Raw genomic sequence first — 23,673 nt, forward strand, 5'->3', positions numbered from 1 at the left:
GTTATGTTGGCAGCACACCTACCAAATGTGCCCCCGTTTGGACATTTGTTGTGGGCTCCAACAAACCTGCCTCCATCTTTTCTACCCAACTGGTGCTGCAGCAGCATGTTTTTGTGATCTAAGATGATGAAAATAAATAAAAAAAACAATATGAACCCAATAAATACCATAGATAGATCCAACATATGGGATAAAAGGGCCTTCAGCTGAAGAGTAGGAATCATAAATCAGATTAATTCTGGCTTCTCTGTGCTCCAACTGTTTATGGTTAAAAAATATTCCTGCCAGCTCCTTAAACCAAAAAAAAGAAAAAAGAACTTACAGTCTTGCGTATACATCTGCTTATCAAATCACTCTTGTTCTGCTAACATCACCTGATGTAATACTGTAAACTTTGAGTCCAACATATTAATTAGTCATAACCGAGCAGTCTCAACACACTGCTGTATGAAATATCACACAAAAGCAGCTGGCCCGGTTTCTTTTTGCTTTTATACCTCCGCTGTAAAATTAGTCAAAGCTCAAACCCGATTGTCACCAAATATATTCACTCTCCATGACAACAGATTTCATCTGCTCTGCATTCTAGCTCATAAAGGAAGTTTCAAGTCAGTTCATTGGACAATAAACCACCTGCCGCCTTTGGCGTTGACCTCGCTGCGCTGTATTCTGAGAGAACATCACCTCAGTAAAGTCGCTGTGGGCAGAAAAGACAACCGACTATTGCAGGGTGGTTAATCTCTGGATCACCTCTAATAAAGTAAACTTCTTCCTGCAAGACTTTTTCCTTAAATCTCACATTAAGCTTCTGACTCACACAGGAAATACAGGATAACATTACCTAAAGTCTCAGCTAGAGCAAGTCAGCTATGCTTTGGTTTCATGTGGGGGAGTCCTCCGTGAGAGACACGACTACGGTTCAATAAAACAACAGACTGCTGTGACGGGTCTGTATCAGACTCTGGCTAAAAGACTTGAAGTACATTCAAATGCGACAGGACCTCCCATTCAGCTCTGCAGATGTTCTTTCTGGCACGTTGTTAGCAACAGAACCGGCCTCCTTTCCTCTGGCCGCTTCAAAAGCAGCGTATGTCCCGGGAAATAAACATTTGTGAAGAAAAGTCTAAGGAGAACTCCAGCTAAAGTAAACGCGGTGTGGGTTTGTATACCGCAACTCTGAGGAAAGGACGGCCGAGATATCACATGAGCTTTAAAGAAAGGGGTTCCGAACCAAAGACAACTTGTGCTGCTACTTTAAAAAGTCAGCTGACGCTCCACGAGTCCCAGACCGTGCACGAACCTCTGAGATCTGCAGCATTCGGCTGGAAAAACACGGTAACCTGACAGAGATTCTGCTGCCCTGAATCAACACAATAAACATGGCGGTGCCATAAAGGAGCAATAAAAATAAACGACACAAGATAACATCAATCCTACGGCCACAACACATAATTCAACCGTCACGGCAACGGCAACAGTTGAAGGACGTGGTTAAAACGAAAGGAAAAGTTTGGCCGAGCAGTCCTGGTGCTCCAAAGAAGCTGGACTCATTATGCTCCTCTTTGGTTCCTGTTGGACAGCAACTTCAACTGGCTGTGACCAACATGAAAAGGCTGCGCTGCCCTCGCCCGCTACATCCTCCTGCACCCTCCACAGGAAGACCTACAGCAACGAGGCTTCAGAAAGCATGTAGGAAAATGATCAGCCCATGAGGTCATCGTTAAGTGACCGTATATATATATATATATAAACCAACCTCTGATACCTTTGGACATTTATTGCCATTTATGACTGCAAGCGTTTTAAAGAATGACTGTTTTACTGTCCTGGTTCATATAACTAGTTGGCGCACCCTCTGTAGTTTACCATACCAATATCTTAATTAACATGCATGTAACTTCACAATCCTACGGTTAACCCAGGCCAGGGGCTCCAGTGGTCGATGGAATCTTTCTATCTGGTCAGGACTCTTTAACTCGCTGCCACACAGGCAGCAGAGCACAAAAACAAAACCGTTTATAATTGTGCGCGTGTCAAAACTGAGCTGCAGGGGACAATACTGTCTGGATCTCCAGTGGTTTGAGCTCAGCGGTGTCCTGTACACAGCCAAGAGATCCGTTCCCACATAATCAGCTGATCGTCAGCCATCCGGGCAAGACTTCCCCAGGCTCCGCTGTGGAGCTTTGAGCGGCGCATTATCGTTCTCCAGCGGAGCTCTTCCGAGAGGCTGCGGAGGCCACTGACACCGGCTGCCGGAACTCTGCGCTACCCCAGCATTTCATGCTCGCCTCTGTCACGGCTAATTGGTGGCCGAGCATGCCGGGGTTCGTAACAAGCACGCGCACGCAGATATTTGGGTATGTGGCCTCTCGCAGCCTGCCAGGTCTGGGTCCAGTGCCAGGGTCTGTCTTGGGCTCTCCACAGAATAAAGAGAAACTCTGTTCCACGGGCCTGGTGCACGAGATAGAGCCACAGAGCAGCCTCTGCTCCCCAGAGAATACCCATTGTTGGGATTTTTAATGAAGAGTCGACATGCATGGTTAGCTTAGTCACTTCCTGGGTTGTGTATAGAAGATTTAGCTCTGACTGTGCATAAATAAACCAAGTCAACCATTTGATGTTTGTATAAACAGAGTGTGAAGTCAATACTACGTTGCATAATATTATATTTTCCCTTCTGAATGTGTCTGGGGACAGAACACTGATACTACATTAGCAATGGTCTCACTTTCCCCTTTATGTCATTAGTGTCCGATGGGCAGTGCCGGGTGCGTTTCTCTGAAAGCTTTTATGACATGAGCAGAGAGTTGGGTCAGAAAACAGGCCATAAAAACCTTGACAATGGCCTGAAAGACACTAAAAACTTGTATAGGACTGAGGCAATCTGCGGATGGAGGGACATGCTCAGTTTCTGTAGGAGTACCGGTAAGTCTGCTGGAGAAGCAGTTGAGTGTTGGGAGGAAAACAGCATTCTACCCCCGCATCAAGGTGACGAATCAGATCTCAGTTGAACATGAAGGCTACTTGTGTGATTAATCTAGGGAGTAGATTTCAGATGCGTGGCTCCGCAGCACAAATAACAGCAACACGGGTGCTTCAGCAGCCTTGAAACAAAGCAGCTTAGATGCAATCTGGGCGGCCCATTGAGAGGAGCACCCACAATGAAGGCTTAGTCCTCACTGCCCATATGGCATTTTAAACTCCTCTACATAGCCAACAAACATCTTGATGTCCAAAGATGCTGAATCAAGGCCCAAATCACCGTTCTGCTGATTCATCTCCAGGAATTCAACATAAAGCTTATAGGCTCCAGCCTGTGTGACTCACAGATAGACTCGTGTTCTTGTACTCAGTCTTGTGTACAGAGCCAGAGGCTGAAGTAGCATGTTGACGCTTCCTCTGTATCCTCTAATGGCCAGCTGAAGACGACTGATGTGTTTTTAGTTGATTGAGTGTCGCCTTCCGTGCTAAACTATACAACTCTGCACACGGATAAAGTCAGCTATAACGTATATCTGAATGATGAGGTGCGTGGTAAAGATCTCGGCTGCCTGGAGGCCTGCATAATGATCATGTGCAGCTCCGCTCGACTCGTGTCACCAAAAATATACCAACCGCGAAAGACGCAAAGGCTTGCAAACAATCTGTGTGGGAAAACCTCAAAACACTGTAATGCAACACAACTCACTGGAAATATGAGGCAGTGAGGCGAAGAAGACTGAATAAATTCCCATCTACACCAGCACAGAGTTCTACCACCCACCACTACTTTAACAACGACCTCAAACGATATGATACTTTGCGAACACGGGCTCTCATCTGAATTAACCTTTACAGTCAGGGCAAAGGATCCCAGTCAGGGAAAGTCTGTTCTTAACGTCTGTTTTTGTCCCCCCGAGACTCACAACACAGAAACCGAACGTGAGCATTCCATTCAGTGGAATAAGTGGACTCCCGGGGGCACTGCCGCTGGTGGAAAAACATAATAAAATTAGCTTTAAGGAAATAATGCTCTGCCTGCTGCCAAATTTTGCCCTTACACCAAATAATGGAATCTGAAATAAGTCGGATTTCAGCATGTTTGGGATAAACTGAGGTGGTTTCGGCGCTCTTCGGTTTAGAAGTGGAGCTTCTTGGAGCTTTAAAAGACAGAGCGCGACACAATAAAACCTTGGAAAAATAAGTTGATCAAGGTCTAAGACATGGCGTTCTGCAAGTTCTGGCGCTCCTGACCTTGCCCGGGGAACACACCGTCTTCTTTTCGACATTGATGAATTGAAGTGGGGCGGCTGTTTTTACAATATGAATAAATAACGTCGAGGCGTCACATCTTCAAGTATTAGTGAGGAGAAATAACAATCACATTCAGCGACGGTGTCAAGCCGCTGAGCTGAGTAACTGCAGGCGTCAACCTGACAGAAATACACTGCATCAGTGCATAATTAAGGAGAAGGTGTAAGATGTGTTAATCAGCAGCCCGGCACACTGAAGTCATGATTCTCCAGCGCTGATAACCTGTTGATACCAGCACTGTGGGGGCCGACAAAGATAACAACTTAATCATCAGCCATTCAGACCTGAGTGAGGTCATCAGAGTCACACGGTGCCACTCGCCCTGGCGATGACTGGAGGCGTCCGTGATTGGGACCCAGTCAGAGACATTAGCGTTTAAATGGGGCTCTCTCATATCTGTGGGATCAGCTTCCATCTCTGGTGGTCGGAATGCGTTCTAGACAGCAGACCTGTTCTCCACCAGTGGCGAAACCGGCTGCTCGGCATGTCTGTAACACAGATTTAGCCGGAAAAACAAGGAAACCGTCTGACGTAACCCCAGGTTTCTTTCTTAAACGCGCTTGACGTGGTCCACCCGGTCAGCACGAGCACAAGAACATCTCACCTCAAAGCCGTGTTTCCGGCCGTGCAGCTGCAGGAACCTGCTCGGCTGAAGTTAAATTCCTTCAGCCGAGCAGCTAATGTTTATGAGAGCAGTTGGCCAGGCGACAATCTCATTTGACCCACATTTCGCCAGCTCTCAGATTTCACTCCGCTGTCCTCCTGCTCGGGCCTTTATTCGCTGACTGCAGCGGTCGTGTGTGCAAAAGAACCTGGTTGCAGCCTTCTTATCCACACATTGACCTTTGTGACTTTTGCGGACTTCCACGCACGCGTTTTCCTGGCCTGATCTGCCCTTCATCGCACTTTCATATCCTAACGACCCCTCTAAAGTCAGAATGCCTTTCTGCTTCCCATGATCACATAATTGTTGACAGACCCTGTTGACAGTTTATGATGCAGCAGATGGTTCAAAGGAGCCAGCATCTGGAGCCATAAAGTTAGAGGCTCATCTACGGCGTTAGGACTGCAGGTGTTTCATCTGACTACATTCAAATAGTTACAGAAGCACAGGCAGTTTGCTGCCGGAGACCTTCACATTTACACTTACCTTTACAAAAAAAACTTTACATATAAGCGACCGCATGTGTGTAAAAGCCACTCGTGGCGCAACAGCTGAAAACTTTTTTGGGTGGGGGAAAAAAAACAACCTTTCTGTTGGACAACAAAGGACAGGAGTGCTGGACAAACAGATTTAACACACCCACACACACGTACACACACGTACACACACACAGCTGTCCATATCCCAGGACACCGAGGGGTGGAAGGAACAAAAGAAACAAACTGATGGAAATGAGTTCCGTCTACTCACCAGGACGCTTGCGAATCTTTCCTCCAGCTCCCCCGGATCAGGCATGGGCAGTTTCAGGGGCATGTTGTGGCCCCTGAAATCGGGGTGCTGCTCCATGCTCCCCGCGTTCCCCATGTTTCCTCTCCGAGCAACTTTTCACCCACAACCTTCTCGCTCCCTTACTCTTCCACTTCTGGCAGGAAAGAGTTTAAAAAAAGGAGGGGGGATCTCCACGATGTGAGAAAAGTGTGTGTGTGGGGGGGTCCCTCTTTAAGTTTTGTTTTTCCCCTCCACTTGCAGATTTATTCCCTGGTCACTTCTTCACGCACACGTGAGGGAGGCGGCGTGATAAAGCGATGGGTCCGGGCAGCTTCGCGGCCCCCGATGAGGCATTTCCAGGGCACAACAGGAGATGGAACCCGACGATCCGAACCGAACCCCTCTTTTCCCTCGCTGTTATCCGTATCTTGCACAATTTCGGCTCCACTCCCAGTCGGTAGGAATGACGCCGTGCATGATTCACGCTTGTTGCAATCCGCCGCCACCGTCTGAGAGTTTAGTTCACTAATCCCTCCACTGCTGCTGACCAGCTAGTTTAAGAGAGGAGGGGGGCTCCGAACACACACACCCTCTCCCCACACTCACACACACACTCACGCTCCACAATGAGCTCTTTCAGGGGGGGGCGGGGGGGGACAAACCTCCCATTTCTTCAGATTGGGCGTAGCTCGTGAAGCCGTATCTAAGGAGACGGTAATTTCCCCTGTTGCATTCTGGTACTTTGAGTCCAACCTGTGAAACGAGGAAAAACTTTGGTCCATAGCGACCCCAACCTCAGTTTTTAACACTCGCGACCTAATTATATCAATAAAAACAACTCTGGGTGTTTGAAATCATAAAAGTTTTATTATTTTCGTGTCCACTTATAGAATATTGCGTGTTTTTGTGCTCGATGTGAAGTAAACTAAAAGTATGCTCTTCAACTCCAGCATCTAACACAGTAACTTCTCTTGACCTTAGTAACTATGTTTATTTGTAGTTTTTAAAGTGAAAATAAAAGGCCCATAAAAATAGACAATATAGCTTGACCACGGTGTGATTAATATCGTATCATCATACAATTGTATGTATACCTGGAATATAATGCCTTCAGTTATTTTCCCGAAATGAGCCGTTTTAAATATTGGTGTTGAACATCTTCATTTTATCTAAATTAATAATGATTATCAAATTTACATCCGCTCATGTCTTTATTGATGTTGAACAGCATTTTTTTTTTAAACAATCCAAACCCAGTAGCGTGAACAAAATTGTCATTTGAATGTTGAATCACGTCTAAAATGTGATGAAAGAGCACAAAATAATAATACACATGAGGAACTATAAAATAAACAGAGGTGTTAATCTATTGTTTAATAGAGGGGGAAAAGAAAGTCGACAAGAGCTGAATTTGAATGAGGGCCCAGGCACTGACATGAAGGTTCCTGTCCAGAACTCTGTTTGCTGCTTGCTGAAACTTGATCCGCTGTCAGGGTGGAGACCACATGACGCACAAGGATGACATCAGCATGGAGCTCTATGGGAGACGATCCAGAGGTTCTCCAGATGCACAGAGCTTCCATTCATCACATCTGCAGGGACGCAGTGAGGACGTGAGCCACTGGCTGACCTCTTTACCGTCTGCAGGTGACCTGCCCAGTGACAGACGCACAGCCCCTGCCTGACACACATTTTAACTTTATTCTGGTCAAAACACAAAAAAAAACCCAGCATCCAAACACATCTGCGGTCGCATACGTAAGCAATCTGGTTTAATCAGTTCTGGCTGTTACTACACAATAATGAAGAAACTCATTCACAATTGTGTGGTCACAATAATTCTATTATCTTGTCACTATAATGAACAAACGAACTTGACTGCAAGCTGACGGTGCGGTCCGTCGTGCCTGACATAAGAATGAACCAGTAGTGCACAGTGAGTCTTTGGTAACGGCATGAAAACATCTGCCGCAAGAAGCGGCGGTGACGGCTGGAGTGATCAGTACACTAAAATATATATTTAAAAAAAATCATATACCATACCATTACATGGTGTTTAGATTACTCCTGGTGGTGTTGCATATCGTGTTCAGGCATACTGTAGCATTTCTGAGAACATGTGTATTCTTTTCCCGAAACCGGAAACCAGAGGGAGTTGGGAAAACAAGCTGCACCAGTGTGAAAACTGGTAGGAGTGCGCACAAGGCTCCAGATGTATGTCCATAAGGAAATGGGGAATGCAAAGCAGATGCCAAATAACAAAGAGAGCACAATCGGACCCACTGTGTGAGAAGGTGAGCGGAGAGGGCTTCAGACTGCTAACATCTGCGGAAACAACTTTCCTTGACTGAGTCTCATGGACTTCTGCCCCACCAAGATTATTGGAGCGGCCTCAGGCTTGAAAACAGGCGGGGCGACACCGCCCTCTAGCGGCCACCTAAAGCAATGCAGGTATGAGTGTGAGCGGACGATATCAATAAGAACCATTTTTAAAACATATTTTCTGGCTCAACTATCAACACTTACAACCAGAAAGAAACATATACACACGTAAATACCACTGTGCGTTGCATCTTGGGTTACAGCTTTAAGCTCAGGCCACTGGTTCATTCTGGAGGACCGGTGACCTTGAGCAAGGCAGAAAACTGGCTGCCTACGTCACACCTTTGTTGCTCAATATCTGCTGCCTGGCTGAAGGACGACTATTTTCATTTGTGTTCATATGAAAGCCTCACCAGCCAGGTTATGGAACAGTTTAACTACAAGTGTCATTTTCTTTTACTGGCGGCATGTTTTTTACTAACATAAAAAGGAGAAGATTTTAAACCTCATCTGAAATACGAATTGAAAAGCAGCTCTGTGAATATGTATGAAGTTGGTGCACCCACTGCTCAGACACTGGCCAGTGAAACATTAATCTAATTGTTTTTTTGTTTTGTTTTTTTAAAAAGAGGTGAAGTAATCAACATTTCTGGACTGATAAACGTGAATATTTATTTATAGACTTTGCTCTCCTGAAAAGGTTGAAAATTACACATCACTAACTCGTCCCGTTACAGTCGTGGCCTTTTAAATTAACAGTTTAAATGAAGAAACCCCATTTGTGAAATAACACTATAATTTTGATTTTTTTTTTTTGGTCCAAAAACACCACTGTACTTTATTTTCCATTAGACAAATCTATGTTGACATTGAGGTAAAGCGTCCATGTAGCTCTTTCGTAACACAAGCATTGGCAAATGTAGACGGTAAGATGAATATGTATGCTATCATTAAACTGTTCATTTTTAAAAATGGTAAAAGTTGAAGAAATATGGCATCTTTCCCATTTCTGGAGAGAAAGAACGGTTTTCCTCATATTCAATCTATGAATAAAAACAGGCAAGCTCATTCTGGATTTGAAGGTTTTACAGCAAACTGGAAAATAATGAATAAATGAAATAAATGGTTTTGGCGTCTAGTTCAGCTATTGGTTCATGAGCCATGCAGGATCTCTTCTCAACACTACAGGATGTGGAGTTTTTGCTTTCGGGGCCATATCTGAACTGAGAGGTTTCCCTGACATGGACAATTTAAAAAATCATCCACTCGAGTGAATTAAACATTTGTCAGAAAAGAAAAAAAAAAAAAAAAAAGAAAAGTTACCCTGCGTCTCAGAACCTGGCCCCGCGTCAAAAATCTGCTATTGGGAGGAGCCTGACATTTAGACAAGGGAGGGGGAAGAAGAACAAGAAAGAAAAACAGGAAAAAAACAAATCCAACATGGTGTCGATGCTCTTCAGAGAGTATGAATTCCGCTTAAGAACAGCCTCCTCCTGTCTGTTGTTGAAATACATCAATAGTGTCTTCGTCCTCCATCTCCAGCTGCAACAACATCAGTCAAAACTGCTCAGCTCATTCTTCACAAGTTTCACCGTCATTTTATTCAACAACAGCAGAAGTTTAAAACATTTCTGAGGGAATTTTTCATATTTTAAACAATACCTATGAAATAAATACACAGTCCAACAAGCATTAGATTTAAAGAGACAGTTCCTCTGGTTTACTCTGATTTTTTTTTTACTTTAAATAATGGCACATTTTAACAAAATACATGCTGCAGTCTGGATATTTTGGGATTAAATGTGCTCCATCAGTTCAACAATAAACCAATATTGTTAACAAGGTTCAAAAACACCTCCAAATATCCAATTATTTGACAAAGCGCTCAGTTGGTGTCCGTTTGAGTCTGACCAGTGTTCATGAAGGCAGGAATATTTAATCAAACTAGCACTGGCTTGGTTAAGGTACACGACCACTGAGCTACTCTACTTTATTCTTACATGGCTAAAAACTGTGTCAGTGAGTGTAACCATAAATCAGACAGACTAAAGTACAAACCGAGCACAGATTTACTGACTGAGCTTTAATAAACTCCATTTATCCACCAGAAAATTGTACACAAGGGCATCTGTGACCAACCTGTGCAGGTGTATCCGTTTCATTAATGGGCTGTCCATCGAATCTAAATCTTATTTGACGCATCGACAGGCCCTGAGGGAGGAAAGGACCCTTTTATTATTACACATGCAGTAAATATGAGGAGCAAAAGCTCCAGCAGCCTGCTCCTGGCAGCTAGGGGCAGCTACCGGGGCAAATGGCAGAAACATACCTGTCTTTCACAGTACGCCTTCATGAGTTTGTTGAGTGCAGTATGTCTTTTGATTTTGAACTGGACCACCGAGCCATCCTGACCGGCCACCTTCAGGTTAATGTGGTCGTTCTCCGTCTTCACTCCTTCCTGCAACAACAAACCACCGTCGATCAACCTGCGACACCGACGGAGGCAGAAACCCGCCGGAAAGAGTCGGATACTACAAGTGCCCAATAACTCGGCATGGCTTTTCCTGGTTTTATAGCATATCTTTCTGCACCATCGACGCGCTCAGCGCAGAGCCACCGGCAACCGTGTGCGCCGGTATCCGGCCATCGGCCCGTTAATATAAGCACTAAACTCAGCTAACTGGTTACCTTTAGTTAGTTCGCATTTACACCTTATATAGGATTATAAGATGTGCTTATTTACAACGGAAAACCCCGAAGCACCGCACCCCGCACAGGCAGTCTTAACGGACAGCCTCTGCGTTAGCTTAGCAAGCTAACCAACGCTCAAAGTGGCGCAGAGCGCCACAATGGCGCAAACGCAGGAAAAATAAACCATTCATTTCGCCAGAACCCTCCGATAAGCTCGACGAGCGCCAGCGATACCCATTAAAGCAAATTCCGTATGTATCAGGGGCCGATGTTGATATTGGCTGGATAAAGCGAGCAGAAACTCTGCGCCTAAAGCTGAAAAATCCGCAATTCGGTCCACCTTTGTTTCATCCGCGACCCGCTCAAATGCCTGATATGGATTCTGTAAACAGGCTAAATTATCCCGAAACCTACTGGCATTAGCTTCGAAACGGCACCATTAGGAGCTAAAAACCAAGAAGCGGGCTACTGACCTTTGGCTTTTCTTCAGACATTATGTTTTTTCTCCGGGATTTATTAATAACGTGTTACCGTAAAGCGAGTTATCAGCTCCTCCGGCTCTTTCGTTTGGGCCAGGAGCGCGCACCGAAATTTAAAATGTGATTCGTCCACGGCGGTCACGTTGTCTGCGTTTCCTCGGGGCCGCGGAAACGAGAGCGCGCACCGCAATTTGCGCGCTCCCGCGAGACACAGCTTGGTAGAAGAGGGGGGCCTATCTCATACAAAAATGTTTGTTTTGTTCCTTTAATTTCTGAAATGTTGATTTTTAATCAAAGGTGGCGCGTGGGTTGAATACGTCAAAAGTTTGTTTTCAATCTGGGGAACGAAATATAAAGGCTTTAATTTCACGAGTCCAACAAAACCATTTAAAAAATGAATAGGAATAATCAGCAAAATAGTTTATATTACAAATACAGTCAAAACAATGAAATAGAATCAGTGTGATCATGGAAATCTAACAATATTTCAGGTGCAGAGTTAAATCCATGGACATTTTCACCATTTACAAGCAACGTTTGTAAGACATCTTAAATAATGGTGTTTAAAGCCACGTTTATATTTTTTGCAGGAGTGTCATTAAATCTTTGAATGGGTCTTTATCAGAGAAATCACTGCGGTGCCCCAGTTAATCCTCGTCCATACGGGAATACGGATTTTTCTTTGCAATACCTGAAAGAGACAGGAAAGGTTTGAGAGTGGGACAAGTTCTGCAACACATCCAGGAGATGGCGCTGTATGGTCACGTCTTGTTTCTCTTCAGCGTTCTTCATTCTTATTCTGTTTACATGGTTTTTCTTTTTTCAGCCTTTTGCATCTGATTCATTGATTTGATTTTCGTTTTTCTAACTAAAATAAATCTGTTTCTGTACGTTGGAATCAACAGAAAATGTCTTTACCGTATTTCTGTCTGATTTCATCGTGTCTCAGATGCATCTCCGTTCTCCTGATGGGGGAAAAAAGGCAACTATTTAGGTAGACAGATATAAAAAGCAGAGACAGCTGTATATGTGGACCATCCGCAGCTTCATAATCAATAAAATGGGATCTGACCTTTCTTTCTGACGAGCTTTTCTCATGTTGTTTTGTCTTTCCATCCTTGCATCTTCCCTCTTGTTTCTGAAAAGTTAGATTGATTTATGAACGCAAAACATGAAATGGTGCATTAACAGTGCACTTCTTGTCTGTGCTATTAGCTGCAAATCCTGGCAGGCCTTTGGAGACGGCGGTATCAGCCTGGATCGGCGGGGGGGGGGGCAACCCATTGTGTTTTCCCGTCCTCTTTTTGCTGAAGGAGGAAAAGAGCTTGTTTGGATGCAGATCTTACCCGACTTTTTCACACTTGCAGCAGCAGAAGCAGCAGCAGACGAGGACACCGATAATTATGACGCCAGCCAGCACCGACATGGTGATGATTAAAATCTGGAAGTTGACTGGAAGCACAGACAGAGGAAACAGTGACGAAAACACACACCTGCAGCTAGATGGACCGAGGATTCAGAAGCTTTGAGTGAATCTCTCAGAGGAAAGTCAGAAATGTGAGGCGGGGGATTTTTCCAGCCATGCTGGACCCAGAACACAGGTCTGGATGCTAAAGGTTACAGCTTAAAATTCTACCCATCAAGAACAAGAGTCTATCTCTAAAATGAAATTTCAATTTTGGTCAAAACCGCACAACCATGAAAGCTGTTAACTGACTCAACGGGGCTGCGCGTTAATGTGCAACCAGTCATGACTCACAAAAGGTTTCTCAACCAGCTCTGTGCAACTGGGGTCATGTGATCAACACAACAATATAACAATTCGAATTTAGGCTGTAAATCAGAATGTCCCAGATTACAGACACTCGGCTACACTGCTGGAGAAAAGGGTCATTTTAAAGGCCCGTTTTGCTTCATTTACAGGGAATTTCACTGTCTTTATCTCTGATTAACGGCTACATTTTCATGCCTTTGGGTGACCTGGTCCTTTAAAATAAACCTTGCAGGCATCACTTTATTTCTGAGGCTCACCCCAACACACCCCCCACCGGGCATCATTCAGAGGGCAGAGGCTTTGGGGCGGCAGGACGTTTCCAACTGGGTAGTCGGTGCATAGTTTCTTTGGTTCACACCACAAACACTGGAAACACAAAGTTTTGCATCTGATCACTGGTGTCACATCAAAGCAACGAGGTGGATCTGAACTTACGGACACGTTCTTCAAGCATTCATCACAGCTGCTGTTGGTCAGCGCGCAGGGTCCTGCGCATAAATGTCAGATTACAGGGTGTAGGACACAAAGCAGGAAAACAAAACAGTCCGACATCGAAGAGGTTTGTTCATTTTCTGCTCAGAGGGATACATCAGGAAGAGCTCGAGGGGGGACTTGGCAACCTTTGCCACAAGACGCAAACAAGTCAAAGTTTACCTGTGAACAATAGAAATGGTAAATGTGCTCGGTGGGAATATGTAGAGATACGTTTTTCTCGTCATGTGACCGCCTCCTGACATGAGTCTAAACGGACAAAACGAGGTGGGGGAGTTCTTGTGGAGCAGATAACAGAGAGACTTACGCGACTCCGGAGCAGGAGTCTGCGCCTCCGAGCTCCCGGTCACAGCGCAGAGGATCCAGGCAAGGAGCAGAGCTGAGAGTCGTCCAGCGACGGGCATGGTGAGGCCAGAGGGACCGTGGACTGCCGAAACTAAAGACAGACCGAAGTAATGAGCAAAACCGAAGGGTGGACCCCGAGTTTACGACGGCTGACGTCACCTGGTCCCGTGACGCGGCCGTGGAGCTGCAAACAGCTGACCTTGTTTTGGAAAAAGTGCAACACAAATAAACAGACAGATAAATAATCGCAACATATAGTCTGCTCAATGTCATAAGTATCTGATGTTAAATATTCCAACAGGTTTATATTTTCAATCACGCAGGTTTTCGGACAATAACGGTAAGAGTTTGGGTTGCCAGGTTGTGAAAAGCACTGACCCATTAGAGTTAGTAAAAGAAAACCAGCCTATGGTCGGTCCATGGAACCCACCTTTCCAGGTAAAGTCAAGACAGCCTGATCTATGATTTTAATGCCACAAAATAGATTAAACTACCTTTACAAATAAAGTATTAAAGAGATGGTTGCGAGTTCTGGAAGTAAAGTCCAGCACATCTTGACTAAAAATAAGAGTCTTCAGATTGGCTGTGGTCACACCTAAGTCAAGAAACTCACCTCAATAGAGTTCGAGCACATTTGTGCTAGGATTCTTCATGTGACCAAGAGGCCAGTAATGGGACCGTTTGTGGGGGGAAAACAGAGGGAAAAAATCAAGAGAGCTTCAATTGTTCTTCCCACTTTGTCTCTAGTCGTGACTGCAGCTTTAAAAGGGCAGCAAATAAGCTGTGAGAATAAAGATGGTCACTCCACGACTGTACCAAAGTCCTGCATGTTAATGGCTTCAACAAACACACAAGAGTCTAATTAAGCACAGTGGGATCACAGGACTGTTTATCTCTTTAAATATAATAACCGAGTCTTCAATGCTTAAAGCTGCCTTGACCTATGACCTATGTAGCTGTGCAGATGGATTCACATGCTGTAGGTTTGGCTTAAATCTTTCTACCGATAGGGTACCAGTAGCTCTGGAAACCATGTTGTCATAATATAACCCCCAGAGTTGCAGGGTTAAAGACTTGCAAGTCCAAATCAGACACAGGAAATACTCACATATGCCAACAGGGGGAGCCGTAACCGCTTGAAAATATATTTACGGTACAAGATCTGACTGGTGTGCATTTTTAAAGTTTACACCCTGGCCAGTGGCAATCACAACTGGGAGGTTGTGATTGCGTAAATTGGGTGTTGTCTATTACGCAAAAGTATTCAATTGAGACATTGTGAACTTTGCAGGGTTAGTATAAAATAAACATGCCAAAAACGGATAAACCTTTCTACTATTCGACCTCCTTTCAGAGAATTTGGAATATTTTTGGCAGCACATGGCCACTAGAGGGCGCATCGAATATTAGAAATATATGTGCCATAATTGGTTACACAAATGATTAAAACAAATAGTTGGTCTCTCACTTTATTGGAGTGAAGACATAAATAATGACACATGTTTCTGAAATACAATAATTTATTAAACCATCTTTAAATTCTGATATAAAACATTTTCTGAATTTTTTCTTCAAAAAGTCAGAAATCTCAGAAATACAGTCATTGTCAATGGCAAGATCAGCTGTGGCCGCCGGCGGCTCACCTATGTGAGTATGATTGGAGACAGTGATGCCGTGTAAGGTAAATACTAAGCTCATTATGTGTGGATCATGATCTAATCCTGAACTAGCAAGAACAGATTAAAGGACAGTGAATAATGAAACTGGATACACTTCTGTCCTCCAATGCACAAATAACAGAGAAAAAAACCAAATAGCTAGGATAATCACATCAGTACATTCCCAGCACACCATTCACCTCACTCAGTCTGCTTTTCCTCATTTCAATAAATAAATACCCCCACCCTCACATCGCCTTTGACATGAGAGAGAAAACTGCTTTATCAGACACAAATGAACTAAAAAATCTGCTTGTTTCTAAAAACAACCCCAAAAGTTTCAGACTTCAATCAAAGCACAAAGCTAAGAATGAGCAAGTGAGCATTAAACACTGAAGGCCCCAGAATTAAGATTTCGTTCCTGAAACGCTGCATCTGCACCGATTCTGCGAGTCCAGAATGGCTGAAATCTTAAACAAGGCAAGATGAGGGACATATTTACACGGCATTATGTATAAACCTGAGGGACTCTCCAGCCAGGAGAACATTCATTATATTGGGGACACTTGAATAAAGTGGCATTTGCCATCAAAGCACATTCTTTTTACCTCAAATCATAGAAATGACTTTCTTCCTAAATTCAGTTTTTAATTGGGTTTTGGGGTTGGTGCAAAGGCAGGAAGCAAACACTGTCTATTGTTTCTTGGTTATTTAGACAATTAACTACATTTCAAGTAATATGTGAGAAATGACCAGTGTAACTGATGAGGATTAGTAACAAGTCTGGAGCCTGTCAAGCCTTCGGGACAGTGTCTCTGTGTTGCCTGTGAACAGTCTGCTGAGTTTCTCCACCATATCTGGTGTCCTGTCAATCATCTGATCCAGTTGCTCCCAAAACTGGAGACCGACTTCACGCTGCAGCGCTTCTTCACGATCATGTTTATGTAGGCTTTCATGATCTTAGTGATCTCAGCAACCTGGAAACAAACACATGAAGCAGACATTCAAGGTCTGGACCATCATCCTATTAAAGATAAGTCAGATGAGACATTATTTTTATTGTTATTTTGGATCGTGTTGTTCTTTTTAGAAGCACGAGCATGAGGTACCTGGGGTGTTTCAAAAAACATCTCCCTCTCGTCCACGGTGATCTTGTAGGTGCACGGCTGTGGAGCTCCAAAGAAAATGATGTGTTCGTATGGGAAGGTCTCCAGAGGTTTGGGCTCACCTCGCTTGTATACAGACACGTTTTCAGCACTCACACTCAGCCACAGATCATGAGGGAAGCCTCCTTCTTTACACTGTAAAGACACAGAAAACAATGTTTTCAATCCACTTCAGATTCAGGCAGAACCAGTTCCTAAAAAAAAAATCAATATTTTTAACTCATTTAGTGAAATTAGTGGGGCAAGTATAAATATATTTTCTTTAAAGTAAATGCTTTTGCCACAAAGCCAAGTCTCTTTTCTAGTATAAATCAGCCACTAAGGGTCACTACAAACACAGGAAGTTTGTATTTGACTACAGATTATGGTTGATATTTTTCTCAATGTTCTCCCATGTATAAAGTAGTGAAATAATTGATTCAATGTTCTCATATTGTCTCAAACAAATTATTCAGGACTGAATTACAATATATGTCAGCAATAGTTTACGTATGCAGTAATCACCTCAACATCAAACAGTGTGGATCCGTATCCAGGCCACTCTTTGATAACGGTCATGTATTTCAGCATGGCCTGATGCTGGTCCAGACCACTGAGGCGGGACCACTTCTCCACAATGCTCGCTCTGGTGGCCGACATCTCTTCCTTGATCCACATTTCCAACATCTGCTCCTCCTCCATACGCTGCTTTTTCATCGACCCTGTCTTCAGCCCCCGTCGCAAAGTCCCATCCAGGAAGCTGGTCCTCCGGCGCTCCAGAGTTTGGCCAGACCCAGAGGCTGTGCCAACCTTGGTGAACTGGAGGATTCTGCTGCGCAAGCGTCCGACGGGATAGACATTTTCCAGGCTCCAGGTGACTCGTGTTTTGTCGCCATACAGAAACTGCAGACGTAGAGCAGCTAGGTGCTGCAGGGTTTCCTCTCGTGCTGGGAAGTGGCCCCGTGTCAGACTCTCATGTGCCTGAAACACAAGCAAATCGTCAGGAACACCATCAGCCTTAAAAAAAACACTCTCACTGAAACGTGACATTAGGAGAGAACCCCACCTGCTCAAACATAAATGCAAACTCCACTCCTTCTTTAGGCATGCTCTCCACATCCAGGAAACAGTACAGTTTAAAGTACAGTTTCCACTGGCCGTCATCCTCCGCCTCCTCGCTTCCAGCAAGTCTGATAGGAAACACAATCCTATCACTTATGTATCTACAGAACAAGTCGTATCAAAAGCTACACAAACAAGGCTGTAATAATATTACGTATCAATATATGTCATCAAACATGACCTATCAAATACAGATAGGAAGTGTTCCTTTTGATTTGCTGCAGCAGTGCTAGAGGTTGTAATGCAGCAAGTAAACGAGGTTAGTTAAGTGTCATAAATATAGTAGAGTGGATGTAGGCAGGACATTTGTCAATGTATGCAACACATACAGGTATAACGCACCTTTCAAATTTTGCCAAAACATCGGCGACGAGAACCCTGCTTTCCACGGCTTTGTCAATGGTGTTATTGTGTTCAAAGAGCGCAAACATGTTCCTGCTGTCCTCCATAGCCAGACCTCTGATCAGTTTCTCCACTACCTGGAGACAGAACATGAACAGCTGTGTTACTGGTTGAATTTCAGAGGTAATTTGGCTTTAAAATATTGCAAGCAAACGAACCTCTCCCGCTGTGGTGTGTGAGTTAATAGAGATCTTGCAGGACCCTCCTCCATGACAGTACACTGTGGTGGTCATTTCCTGTCTGGTGAGAAGTGCCACGATTTCCTCTTGAGAGGGAACTAACTCTCTGGTCTTGGTCTTCTTCAGAGATTCGCTTATGAAATGGGCAAACATTTCAATTTCGGTACCAGGGAACAGCTCCCTAATCCTGAAAAGACACCAGGAACATTAACACTGTGAACCGAGAAGCAAGAAAGTGTGGGGGAGTTCAAGGTGAATGTTTCAACACGCCCAAAAGTAGAGTGCACCTTTTGAGATGAAACCTGAGGTAGCGTAGGATGCCTCTGCTGGGTAAGAAGGTGCAGCTCATGCACGTTAGGAGATGCCAATGGGCGCGATTGGCAGGACTGTTGGGGTGCGGGACGTGATTGGTTTGTTTGATCAGCTGGCAGTAAACTTCGTCTCTTAGTGACCTCAGGTCTTGACAAGTCTGTAGAATTCCTTGGATGATTGGGACAGGGTCTGAAACTGCCTCCATCTCCTGCAGAGAGTTGAAGATCTTCACAGCCTCATCCTGCAGGCTGGTGTAACCCTTTTCCTTTTGCACTGGAAGAGAGAAAAGAGATTTTGTGAGTCAGGAAATCCCAATTTGTAGGTTTGCCCTCAATATTCTTAGGACTGATCTATGGAATGGCATTAAACCGCAATAAAAACATTCAAGAAATAAAAACATAAGGTCATGATTTTGACCAGCAATACTTTGGAAGTCATCTCATCTCGTGCTATTTGTGATTAAAAATATATGTAAAGACTGTTTAGATTCTTAACATTAATTCGATTTCGGAGGCATTAAAGGTTCTCAGCACTTACAGTGGACGCTGACATCTCCGTAGGGTAGAGGCAGCAGAGGAGAATGAAGAGGATGCTGGGTATATCTGAGGATGGGGTTCCTCCTGTAAGTCTGCTCCACTGCTTCCACATTCAAACTGCTCTCCTGCTCAGACAGAAATCATGTCTTAGCATAAAAAGGTTGCAGCACAAGGATCAATTAACAAGCTGTTGAGATAGAAATATCACAGAGGAAATATCAGTGGTACATGAAGAAAACAGCTGGATGCAAGAACATTAGGTGAAAGTGTTTAAGGTAGGGGAGAACAAGAATGAACGCAGCTCACAGCACACAATCGTAGTGAGCACAAATACCTCCAATAACTACAGTGTCTCTGGCACAGAAGGTTTTCATGACTTAAAAAAAATCAGATAAATATTATCAGTGCCAACATGATAGAACAGCACGTTTAGTGAGGACCATGTAACCTTACCAAAAAACATCAGCAACGTTTAGCAACAGTCTTATTTATACATCAGTATGAAATGAGGTACAGTATATAGTGAAAACAAAAGCACTCAAAGTGTGTCAGGAAATACCTTGATATCCCTGATGAGCTGTTGTGTTGGTGTTTCAATGGGAACTTTGCTGTCTATGGCTCCCTGTATGGCATTCGCCCACCGCATGGCTTCATTCAGCATTTTGGTATAAAGACGGTAAGAGTGTTTGCGCCCGTGCACAATTATGTTCCAGTAACCTGGGTCAAAAAGGCAGAGAGAAATCTTCACAATCTGTAACACTATAATGGATATTAGATATTTCATTTATGCCGTAGATCCCTCAAACTAAATGGAGTTTGGGTTAAGTAAGGTGTCTGAGTTATTCTCAGTAGAGCAGGAACTGACCAGTATCCTTAAAGACCTTCTCATCTGGTTGTACCAGAGAGCAGAGACTGTTGAGGACCAGTGTTCCCAGTTTGGAGGCACTGCGTTCAGGTGACTTGTAATAGTCCAGAGAGTTTGATGTAAGAACAAACCAGCGCTTCTTCAGCTTCAGAGAAGTGCTTTTTACACCAGACTTCATCTCCTTCTGGAGCCAACCTGTGAGAGATTAGAAAACACAGTTAATTTCAAAATGTATTATGTGTGTGTGTGTGTGTGTGTGTGTGTGTGTGTGTGTGTGTGTGTGTGTGTGTGTGTGTGTGTGTGTGTGTGTGTGTGTGTGTAATAGACAGCCTACCTCTAACTATGAACTCCTGTCCATCGACTCTGGAGTCCCCCTTGGACTTCTGCAGCAGGCCGATCCAGTGATGCATCTCCTCAGGAGTGTCGGTGTTGCAGTGAATCACACGGTTGGCCGTGATGATGACAAATGAGTTGGGTCTGTGAAACAAAACCCACCCGTCATTATACCACGTACATGTTGGAGTCTTTCAGGTAACTGAAGGAATTATTGAAAATTTCTGACCTGTCAGGATTGTCTGACGCACAAACGGAATCAATCAAGCCCACATCTAATGTGCCCTAAACAGAGTAACAGGGTAAAAAAAAATAATTGAAAAAAATGTTATGATTAAACAAAAAACTTTACAGTTCAATTAATACTTCTGCCACATCATTACAGGGCCCAGACTGTGGTAAAACATTACTAACCACTGCATTCTTGGGGTTGGCCTGCTCATGATGCATCTCCATGAGCTGCTCTGGGCTGGCAGTGTGGACCCGACTCAGCACACTGAACCAACAACTGCACGAGATCAGACACAGATAGAAGATATAAAAAAATACCAGTTGCATCCACAAGGGGGAACTTTGTCCCCACTCATGGTTTTTACAGAGCCGCTGACGAAGCAGATATAATTAGTATAGAAACTGTGGAGATAATATACCTGGCATCTTCTGGAGACTCTGCATAAATGTGGTAGGTCCTCTCCTCAGTCACAATGTTCAGTGCATTTTCCTTCTCATGATTGTCCACAATCTCCCTACAGAAACACCCCAAATTGCCCAAAACTTAGTCAACCCCTTCTGCTTCATCTAAATATAAAAAGAAGAAGTTCCTTACTTGGTTGTGCGGATGTCAATGGTTCCTTTTAGCTTCTCCTCACTGTCGTTCTCAAAGTACATGAGCTTCGAGTCCCGCAGCACGAACCAGCGCATCTTCCAGTTACGGCGAGACAAAGTGGACATTCCTCCTCCTTTCTTGTAAAGCCAGCCGGATTTGACCGAGTCCTGCTTGGCCCGAAACCACATAAATGTTTCGTCCTTCAGGACGCACCAGCGGCGACGCCATGGGATCATGAGACCACCTCGATAAAGGAGAGAAGGTGAAGATGACATTTAGAGAATATCCACACAAGCACGTTCTTCGACCGACTGTGTAGACCTAAAACAGCAAACACGACAGAAAAGCTTCTCACTTTTCATGTAGAGGTAGCCGTGGAAGTATGGAGGCCCGCTGCCATTCAGCAGGTTCACTCTTCCGTTGGAAACTTCCTCGTCCGTGTCCACGTAGCCGTCATTGTCCTCATCGCTATCGATGAACTGAAACACAAAAGATACATTTCCTATATGTATATGAGCGATATTTCCTCAACTGAAATGAAGCCAGCAAGAAACGTCTGTCATTATTTTTCTCAGTGAAGCCATAAATCATGCACACACGCCCATGCAGGCTTGCACGCTCCCATCCCTCCCGTTAACATTTCGCTGAGCTGACAGTCTGGGCTCTGCGATATCTGGGAATGGGCTCGCATGCATGTCGGCGGGGCCAAAACAAATGGTTGCAACAGCTTTTCTAACATCAGCTGCGCTTTCTAATGTCCTGAGGGAGAAATTGGGCTCATGTGCTCAATAATGTGCACAGTTATTATAGCAGGGAAATAACAAATCTACACCAAATCAAATCCTTCTGGGAAATTTTCAGGTTTGAAAAGCTTTGCACTGTTCCAAAGTTCATAAATTGATTTTCTTAAGATTAGAGATTCCCAAACAGATACTAGTAATGGTACTAATCTGGAGGAACAACAGCTCAAGCAAAAACTGTACAGATCAACATTAGTGTACAATCTTTTTCTGGAAATCTCTGATCCACATGGCTCTGGATTTTTGACAACTGGTTCTCACCGAGTCCGAGCTGCCCCTGAAGGAGTCCAGGCTGTTTTGGGTAGCAGATTTTCGCAGCACCTCCTCGTCTGTGATATTGCCATCGTTGGTACTGGCCCCCGAGCTCCCGTGAGCCTCCTCAAACTCCTCCTGATCATAGTCTGACTCTGCGTCTGGCATGATTGGGTGGGATGGCTCCTCGGTCGCATGCTCAAGGTCTGAACCCCTGCTGCTCCCGTGGGCCTGCTTCTTCCCGTTAGTGACCACAGCCGGAGGAGCGGGAGGTCTGGAGGTTTGAGGGTGCCCATTGGGAGTAAGTGGTGAGAGCTTTGATGATGAAGGAGCGTCCACTTGTCCTTCTGCAAAGGCAGGAGGTGGAGGAGGAATACTCTGGAGTACATCCTTGGCCAAGGGAACCTTGGCTAGAGGAGGGAAGTCAGGCAAAGGGATACACTCGTCCTCAGCAGGGAAACCTTCATCCACCTCCTCCTCAGCTAGAGGAGCGGTTGATTCGGTGGGGTCATGGAGATTCTCCTCACTCGAGAGGGATGGCTCTAAACCGCCAAAGTCCAGGAGATCCAGGAACTCTGTAGCGACACGGGACGCTTCTTTTTCCAACCTGTAGATTTCAGCATCCCTCATCTTGCGCAGCTCCTCCTTGGGGACGTCCCCCAGCAGAGACATGCTGTCTTCCTGCTGTTTCTGCAAACGCTCAATCTCCCTCTCAAGCCGCAGGATCTCCTCCATCTGACGGCTCTCCTCCTCAGAGCTGTGGCTGGAGGACAGAGCTTGGGACTAACAGAGAAAAAGCGTCGTTGAGTGTAAATGTGGCTGTAAACTATGCAGCATCAGATTCAAAGATGAAAATGTTTTTTGGATAAAGTTGATGTATTTACCTTCTGACAAACACCGTTTACCAATGAGCTGCTAAAAAGAAAAATTAAAAGTACTTTAAAAACTGCTGAAAATGATTGGTTAATATTCCAGCATCCAAAACTAAAAACCTTACCTCTTCTCATTGGTGTTGGCTGCCATCTTTTGCTCTTCCTCCTTCATTAGTCTCAACTCCTCCTCCCGCTTCTCCATCTCCTCACGCAAGAGCCTCTGTCTCTCCTCCTCTTCCTCTCTCTTCCTCTTCTCCTCCACCTCCTGTTGTCTTCTTTCCTCCTCCATCCTCCTTCTCTCCTCCTCTAGGCGTCTCTCTTGCTCTTCTTCTTCTCTCCTCCTCTTCTCCTCTTCGTCTCTCTTCTGTTTCTGCTCCCTGAGGCAGCGATAAAGGAAACGGCCCGAGCGACCCCTGTAATGTTTCTGCAGAACGATGGTGGCCAAGCGCAGGCGCAGGAACTTGCGTCTCCAAAAGTGAGTCCGGTAGTTTTTCTGGATGGTGACAATGCTGGACAAAATCCTCTTGTATTGTTTCCTGTTGA

At 44.6% G+C, this 23,673-nt stretch overlaps 4 protein-coding genes across 11 annotated transcripts in view; all 4 read right to left on the reverse strand.

The window, feature by feature from the left end:
- Positions 1–6,346, reverse strand: part of fmnl2a (formin-like 2a) — a 35,322-nt gene extending 28,976 nt beyond the window's left edge. For 6 of the 7 annotated variants that reach the window (XM_011610490.2, XM_011610494.2, XM_029834941.1 and 3 more), the window contains exon 1: positions 5,708–5,821. In XM_011610490.2, coding sequence (XP_011608792.1) covers positions 5,708–5,821 — 114 coding nt within the window. Of the gene's footprint in view, positions 1–5,707 lie in introns of all 7 variants that reach the window. The other variant, XM_029834915.1, reaches the window with a different exon arrangement.
- Positions 6,347–8,693: 2,347 nt separating this feature from the next.
- sumo3b (small ubiquitin like modifier 3b) lies at positions 8,694–11,362 on the reverse strand. Its single transcript, XM_003961944.3, has 4 exons — positions 11,212–11,362; positions 10,377–10,505; positions 10,187–10,258; positions 8,694–9,589 (listed from the first exon to the last, which is right to left on the reverse strand). The coding sequence occupies exons 1-4, from the start codon at positions 11,230–11,232 to the stop codon at positions 9,524–9,526; spliced, it is 288 nt and encodes a 95-aa protein (XP_003961993.1). The 5' UTR covers positions 11,233–11,362; the 3' UTR covers positions 8,694–9,523.
- A 194-nt stretch (positions 11,363–11,556) lies between these two features.
- On the reverse strand, positions 11,557–14,477 carry pttg1ipb (PTTG1 interacting protein b). The gene is made up of 9 exons (XM_003961974.3): positions 14,442–14,477; positions 13,988–14,027; positions 13,791–13,919; positions 13,427–13,479; positions 13,249–13,357; positions 12,564–12,669; positions 12,290–12,355; positions 12,136–12,182; positions 11,557–11,908 (listed from the first exon to the last, which is right to left on the reverse strand). The coding sequence occupies exons 1-9, from the start codon at positions 14,460–14,462 to the stop codon at positions 11,865–11,867; spliced, it is 615 nt and encodes a 204-aa protein (XP_003962023.2). The 5' UTR covers positions 14,463–14,477; the 3' UTR covers positions 11,557–11,864.
- An 857-nt stretch (positions 14,478–15,334) lies between these two features.
- myo10l3 (myosin X, like 3) overlaps positions 15,335–23,673 on the reverse strand; it is a 39,367-nt gene continuing 31,028 nt past the window's right edge. The window contains exons 23-41 of one of the 2 annotated variants that reach the window (XM_011610539.2): positions 23,256–23,666; positions 23,143–23,170; positions 22,268–23,041; positions 21,562–21,685; positions 21,207–21,450; positions 21,031–21,126; positions 20,795–20,888; positions 20,610–20,665; positions 20,382–20,524; positions 20,048–20,242; positions 19,742–19,899; positions 19,184–19,307; positions 18,622–18,919; positions 18,314–18,521; positions 18,096–18,232; positions 17,698–17,821; positions 17,157–17,612; positions 16,596–16,787; positions 15,335–16,463 (exon numbers count right to left, since the gene is read on the reverse strand). In XM_011610539.2, the coding sequence (XP_011608841.2) occupies positions 16,359–16,463; positions 16,596–16,787; positions 17,157–17,612; positions 17,698–17,821; positions 18,096–18,232; positions 18,314–18,521; positions 18,622–18,919; positions 19,184–19,307; positions 19,742–19,899; positions 20,048–20,242; positions 20,382–20,524; positions 20,610–20,665; positions 20,795–20,888; positions 21,031–21,126; positions 21,207–21,450; positions 21,562–21,685; positions 22,268–23,041; positions 23,143–23,170; positions 23,256–23,666 (3,967 nt within the window). In that variant the 3' untranslated portion in view covers positions 15,335–16,358. Of the gene's footprint in view, positions 16,464–16,595; positions 16,788–17,156; positions 17,613–17,697; positions 17,822–18,095; positions 18,233–18,313; positions 18,522–18,621; positions 18,920–19,183; positions 19,308–19,741; positions 19,900–20,047; positions 20,243–20,381; positions 20,525–20,609; positions 20,666–20,794; positions 20,889–21,030; positions 21,127–21,206; positions 21,451–21,561; positions 21,686–22,267; positions 23,042–23,142; positions 23,174–23,255; positions 23,667–23,673 lie in introns of both variants that reach the window. The other variant, XM_011610533.2, reaches the window with a different exon arrangement.

Source organism: Takifugu rubripes, chromosome 1 (genome assembly GCF_901000725.2).
Source record: "Takifugu rubripes chromosome 1, fTakRub1.2, whole genome shotgun sequence".
NCBI lineage: Eukaryota > Metazoa > Chordata > Actinopteri > Tetraodontiformes > Tetraodontidae > Takifugu > Takifugu rubripes.